We start from the raw sequence: 7,311 nt of genomic DNA on the forward strand, positions 1-7,311 counted from the left end.
AGGCCATGGATCACGGGTATACATTTTTTTTCACCACACCCTATCTATTTGACCATTCCAAATATCTTTGCTATAATGTCTTATCATTTTTCCACGTCGAATGGTTTTCATTATTTATTATATTGCCAAGTAAAACCCGTTGATTACCGTGTCACGGATTTGGGCGGCCAACTACTCAATACAGAGGGCGCAAAAGGTCTAATGGCCGCGGATTTAACTTAATTCCGTGTTGTTTTAAAGCAAGAAAAATTGAGTCGAATAAAACATTTCCCCTTTAGATTGCAAGGCCCAGATAGAGATATTTTTTTTTTATCTTTAGATATATTTTTCATAAAGTGAGAAACGCGACAATAAATAAGTAAAAGTTTGGTCCTTGATGACGATAGTAGTAATAAGAACGGAGAAAAAGAAATAGAAACACAGGAAACAAAAAAAGAAAGAAAAGGAGAAGAAAGTTCATCCAATAAAAACGCGTACCCGATCCGTCTGGATTTTCTCTCGGGACAATGCCGACATAACGGGTAATCGCATCACATCCGTTATGAGTGCCTTTTTCTCTGACACTGGATAATGAATTAACCTGGACTTGTATTTATTGGTAGGGCTGAAATATATACGTACGGAGCTTTAATACATATAAATAATAATTTGATAAGTGTATATTATATCTTAAAGGTTCTTTCGATATTATTGTAATATTATTCTATAAAGCGTATTAACCTTTAATCGTCATCAAGAACATTAACCTTTCACTGTCAATAAATGTACTTACTAAAATATGTACATGTATAAACATCAGTATTTTTATTATTGATTAATTTATGAGAAGTTATACGGCTCATAAACTCTATTACTACTATAAACTAATTAATTGCACTGACATTCAATATACGATTGTATTGGGGAAGAAAACAAAATACGTTACGTTATACGCACTTAATATCTTAAGAAAAATATAGTTTATTTATAGCGTATACAATAACTTTGATATTTATTTTTATACTAGGTATTCAATGTTTTATAACAATATTATTATTAGGTATGCCTTCACATTAAAATGACTACGCATTGACGATTTTTTTTTGTTAAAATTAGTTTCAACTGGATTTAAATAATTCAGAGGATAAAACATTTATGTACAATATATAACATCGTTATATTAACATAACCCATCCAGCAATAATGAATTCTTTGACAACAGTCAGCGTGACCACAGTCGATTACTATAACAGTCCATTGCAGTTTCATTTCACTCTTTCCATCAGTCACGTCATTAATATTTTATTTATCACTGTTATTTTATACATGAACATCATATGACACATTGCCTAATATTCTAATGACCCACAGGGTGTGGTCCTACTGTTTCGATTTTTTTCGTTTTTCAAAACAATATTCATTTTTTATAACTATAGGTAGTAACTACGTTAAAGTAATAACGATAATTACCGATCATATAGAATGACGGGTGTATGTTATTTTTCCTCGTTATTTATTTTTTAATTAAGCTAATACGATTATTTTCTGATACGGAATTGTAATATAATATCCCGGGACACGCCCTATATTTTTATTTAAAAATGTTCAATACTCGCAGTCGATTTAATCTCCAACCATCACTTTTCATTTTTTTTTCAAAATTCAACGTTCATTAAACAGACTCCGGGGTTCGACAGCACAACATTCTAAAAATGTGCATAATAAACATCAGTCTCTGAAATAGCACTCAGGATTAAAATAACAATAAAAGGACTACAGAGGAAGGGAGAAAGTGGATACGAGACACTAATGTAGCGTGTAAATTTAAAGACTTTGGTTTTTAGTACGGTAGACCAAATGGATCGAAAACTATGATGATCCGTGAATGCGCGTATAATAGATATTCAGAATAATATTATTTTCAATCCAACCAACATTTTATATAGTGATGGGTTCTTTGATTGTTTGTTGAATTTGAATTTACATTTAGCAGTGCCAATACGGCAAGACCTATGAATCTTTCTAGTTTCTAGTATATTATAATATAGTATAATAATAATATCATCTAGATATGAGCATACTGAGTTACGATCGAACATATTATTTTATATGGGTACACGAAAATAGTTACTCTCTCTAAATATTTATGCATCCATACATTATAAACGTATAAATATTAAATACGATTCGATAAAATAATTGCCATGCAAACATTTACTTTTAAAATTGATATAACTACATCAATACATAATAATGAAAAAGTAATTTAGATGTTTAATTTTCCAACCTCGATTCATCATTCTCTTCGATATCTAATAGATTATGTAATTTTTTATAGGTACTGTGTATAGTATACGTGTGGATTAAATAATAAATCAGTATCACAGTAGCCTCAAAACTCGTAGTTAATTTTGCAAATGTGTTCAAAAAGCTCGACGATGATAGTAACATTTGTTAGGTATATTAAAATATGTAGTCTACTCGTACAATAAATTTATGTATTTACTTGATTTTTTTTATAATATAGTAGTAAATAAATTTGATATCTCTTAATAAGTAGGTATCAATAAAATATTCAATCGGACTACAGTTAAATATAAAGTGGTTCGTCAATATTTTTAAAACTTTTTAATGTAGACTTTTAACATTTTTTTAAGAACGACATCACTTTACATATAAAAAGGTAAATAAAAAAAAATATTTCATAATAAATAAGTACTAAGCTGCGCAACTTCTAAGTTATAAATAATAAACTCGTTTCTAAAATATAAATAAATAATACAAATAATTGAGGGTAGTAATTTTTTTTTAAAGAAGGCAAGTACTACATTTTTAATTTCATGATTTAAATAAAATAAAAAATGATTACGTTGATTATTTGTGTGTGTGTGTGTGTGTGTATCTCAATAATGTCTAATAATCTAATAAAAGTGGCTAAGAATTCTATAGATACAAGGCGATATGTAACATTCAATGTGTTGAGTAAAAAATCTCGTAAACAATAAAGACACAATATAGATGATTTAAATGAATGTCTGATTAACTGCAGAGATGACTAATAATTTATAATTCGAGAAGTCTACTTTGTACGACCGTGAATTTTCTGTATTACAATATTATGATGGTGTACCCACTATTGTGCTAAAAATCGCTCGAGCTCAGCAAATGTTGAAACATAAACGATATTAGTATGCCGGAGTAGGAAATACAGGATCGTCACGATGGACAGGGGGGTGGGGTGATGGTAGAAAGGAGCATCCAAAAGAACAATTGCAGTTGTTGGGCGGGCAGCGACGTTTTCATGAAATACCATTGTGCGAACTGAGTCCGCTTCTTCCACGGGGGTGTGTATTAGCATTAATAGAGCCGTTTTGCGTGCATGAGGTCTGTGCTTTGGTCGAGAGGATGACGACAAGTAAGCGCGGGAGGTGCGAGAGGGAAGACAAACCACGCCACCGAATAATAAGAAGAGGATTGTAATAAACGATAATTCAACAGCCGGACGAAGACGTTTCCCTACGACATTGCCGCTAGCGGTTTACCCCAACCACGACGACGGTGGCGGCGGCCGACAGGAAAAGGAAAAGGATGAGACGCGAAGAAGAAACACCCGCGGCCGCGGACTTATATACATAATTACACATAATATAATATAAGGAACAATCGGGAGCGATAATGGCAATTTATTATTCCATTTTTCCTACGCTCCACTCAGACACACACACACACACATACATACATAAACTCAACAATGGCCTCAAAAGATAAACCACATCTTTGGTCGTCGTCGTAGTAGTTGTAGTAGTAGTCAGAGTAGTAATAGTGGTGGTGGTAGTAGTTGTCGCCGAGGGAAGTTCGGGCCTGTTTATATTTATGATAATTGTTAAGTAAAACCCCTTAGTCCTGTGAAGTGGTGGCACACACCGTAGCACGGTCGGAGGTAAGCGGGAGAGGGGGGAGAGAAGACGCGTATATAGTCATCGTCCCCGCACTCGCGTTTGTGTTAACGGCTCGTGTTTATATTGCGCGATTCCGAATAGGAACTTATATTTCATGCCGATTTATGGCCGCTAAACGGAAACCGAGGAAAAACGGCAGAGGAATCAACGCCAAATGGTACTTTTGCGAAGAATGTCCCTGTTGCCCCCTCTACCTCTATCGTATAGTGCCGCGACACTGTAGCGGCAGGGGTCTGCAAGCGGAACAACCGGCGGCACTGTAAATTTGCAAATTAATGGATATTATTATTATTGTTACTAAACGTAGAATTATATATACGTATATAATATATTTATATATTGTATACACAACACGACCGAAGTCAGTAGGGGATGTGCTCAGATTTTATTAGAAAATTATGCTGGTTTTCCTAAAAGGTGCAATCTAATGTGATTGAAGATATTTTTTTAAGCCCACCGTTATTTCAGATTTGTTTGAGGATTCAATAATTTAAAAAAATCATTAGTTTCATCAAATTAAGTGCAGCAAATGTTTCGTGTATTTACATTAATTGTAAATTAAATATTTACATGTGCACTTTACATTTAAACTCAAGTACACTTTTGAGTTTAAAAGGAAATTTTGTTTTTAAATTATCAACTACATATTATTTTGCATTAAATCAATCAAATTTAGAATACATTTTAAAATGATGATATTACCAATACATTTTACCTTTATTAAATTAAAAAATTAAATATAAGTACCTATTTGCAAAATAAAATCATGTAAAATCATAATTTAATATTGTTTAGTATAATATAAATGTGGGCATTGTGTGTTTAATATTTACAATAAAAAATGTACCTACCTACAATATATGCCTAGCAATTATACTTTTACTAAGGTACAGGCTTAGGTAACCATTCATATTTCTATTCATCATGTCCCTATATATTTTATTTATTGGGATAACATAAATTAATTTAATGGTTCACAAAAATTGAATGGAACAATAATTGTGGACCACTAAAACGTATTTAAAAAACCATAACTCATAAGCACTATTGATTCATTAAATGTTAAGTGATCACTTATGCAACCCTCAAAAATAGTACATTTAAGATTATAATGCAGTCAAACTTATGTAGGTAGGAAAAATATTTTTGTTTCAACAATGAATTCTATATTTTATTTTACTCAGATTAAGCATGTCATTAAATAATAATAAAAAGGATAGTCTATCAAGATCAAGCATGTACTGATTTACCATACCAATCAATGACGCCTATACATATGTTTCACCTAGTCATATGATACAAATTAAGTTCAATCAAATCCCTAGCTTAAATGTTTTGAAAGAAATTCAATTTGAATTAAAACTACTAATTAACATCTATATAATCAAATTATTAGGTATTCTGAAAAAAGTAAAAATTGAATTTGGAATTAGGTACATGTGAATAAAAAACAATAATACCTAATGTCTTGAAATTTACAACTTATAGCAGGGGTTTTTAATCTTTCTGTGTCCACCACTGTTCCAATTTTGAAAACAATTTTAACGGCTTCCATACAAATAAAGACAATAATAAAATGTACAAATTTTTGTTTCATTTCCCACTGCAGATTACTGTGGCATCTTTGGGAATGGTAACAACTAGTAACGCCCTTGGGAGACACTACGCACTGATCGAAAACTCCTGACATATAAGTATACAATTATAATATAAAACAATAATTATAACTTTATTTTTATGATATTCCTAAAACTAATCTATGATTGTACAATGCAATTATTATACATTGGAATGTAGGTGTTTTATTGCTAATACTATCAAGTAAATTAACTTACAATAAGAAATAGGTATAGTTGTACCGTACTATATTTACTATAACACCTTGTATTGTCCACATTATATTTTATAATCTAGGTAAGTATTATAATTTGAAACAACACAAAATGTCAATTTAGTGTAATTAATGATCTGTGTAATAACAAACTGAAAAAAGATTACTAACTATTTGAAAGTATATGAAAGATTAATAATAAAATGTAAAATATTAAGACATAAAATATGTGAAGTATCCACCTATTATTCAAATAATCAATTTTGTTAAGTGATTAAAAAGATTTCCAAAAGTTATGAGAACATTATTTTATCATATCTGTTATTACATGTATTTAAACAAAGCCTAGATAATTTTGAGTATAAAAATAAAATGCTTATAAGTTTAAATATCTATATCTATATTATTGATTAGTGACCAAATAGGTCATTAAATACTGACACAATGATGTACCAAATAAAATAATAAATGTTATAATTTAAAGCAAACAACCGAGTACCTACCATAAAGCGGTAGGTATGGAAGGTTCATCTTAGAACCTACTTTGTTGTCGTATATAACAAACGTGCATTGGTTAAACTCGACTACAATACGTTTTTTGAATTATTAATATGTTGTGATTTAACATTTTTAATGTCCAGCATACATAAAAAAATAAAACAAAATACATTGACAGTAGAAACCATAAACATATTAATATATTGGATTAAAACAAAGTTTACTGTATTTTTTAACAAAAAAAATTGTATTACGATAGTTAAACTATAAGTCTATATCTATTTAATATGGATGTTTTAGACGTGTCGTACAAAAAGTAGTTTTGAGGCATGATGTAATGGAAAATAATAAACGTTGACAAAACAACTATTTAGCGGACATAAAGTGATACGCACAACCTACAATAGGATAAATTAAACAAAATTAATAATATAAATTTCTTACTTGGTATGAAGGTTGTTCTTCGTGAACTGTGTTCAACAGTAGCGAGTACAAACAGCATTCGTCGGAATTCCAAATATACAATATTTGGTCTTTGTACGCTATTAGATTTCGGACGGTGTTTGAGCCATCAGTTTCTAATATCTTCCTCATTGTCTGGAACATGTCCAGTTTATTCAAGTTTAGCATGTCTGTGATGGAAGGCATTTCGAAAGCGCGAGTCAGGACGTATAGCAAAAAAAGCAATTTTACGATAATATACTGGTTTTGAGAATTACAAACGAAAATACAAGATTTTATGAATTTTATCAGTTACAAATAATAACGTTGTTTATCACACGTGAATATGGTCCGGCCGGGGCTGTGATAAGCTTGCCATTGCTATGAAATCAGTGTTACCACACAGGCCAGCACAAATTTTCGTAAGAAAACGAGCGAAATTTCAAAGTAAAATTTTTCTTGAATAATAATAATATAGTGCATTTAGGTAAAAACTGGCATATTATTCCGATTTACGATTACTGATATACAAGGCGCAAACATAAAAGGTATTTGGAGGGAAGGGTGAACACTGATCACACACTTATGTATGTGAACACTGAA

The 7,311-nt window shown here is 30.9% G+C and overlaps 1 protein-coding gene across 1 annotated transcript in view; it reads right to left on the reverse strand.

Annotated features, from left to right (window-relative positions):
* Positions 1–7,044, reverse strand: part of LOC111032283 (nuclear pore complex protein Nup88) — a 34,997-nt gene extending 27,953 nt beyond the window's left edge. Inside the window, exon 1 of the mRNA XM_022312548.1 lies at positions 6,712–7,044. Within this exon, the coding sequence (XP_022168240.1) occupies positions 6,712–6,915 (204 nt within the window). The 5' untranslated portion in view covers positions 6,916–7,044. The remainder of the gene's footprint in view (positions 1–6,711) is intronic.
* Positions 7,045–7,311: the final 267 nt, after the last annotated feature.

The sequence above is a fragment of the Myzus persicae genome, unplaced genomic scaffold, assembly GCF_001856785.1.
Source record: "Myzus persicae strain clone G006 unplaced genomic scaffold, MPER_G0061.0, whole genome shotgun sequence".
Taxonomy (NCBI): Eukaryota; Metazoa; Arthropoda; class Insecta; order Hemiptera; family Aphididae; genus Myzus; species Myzus persicae.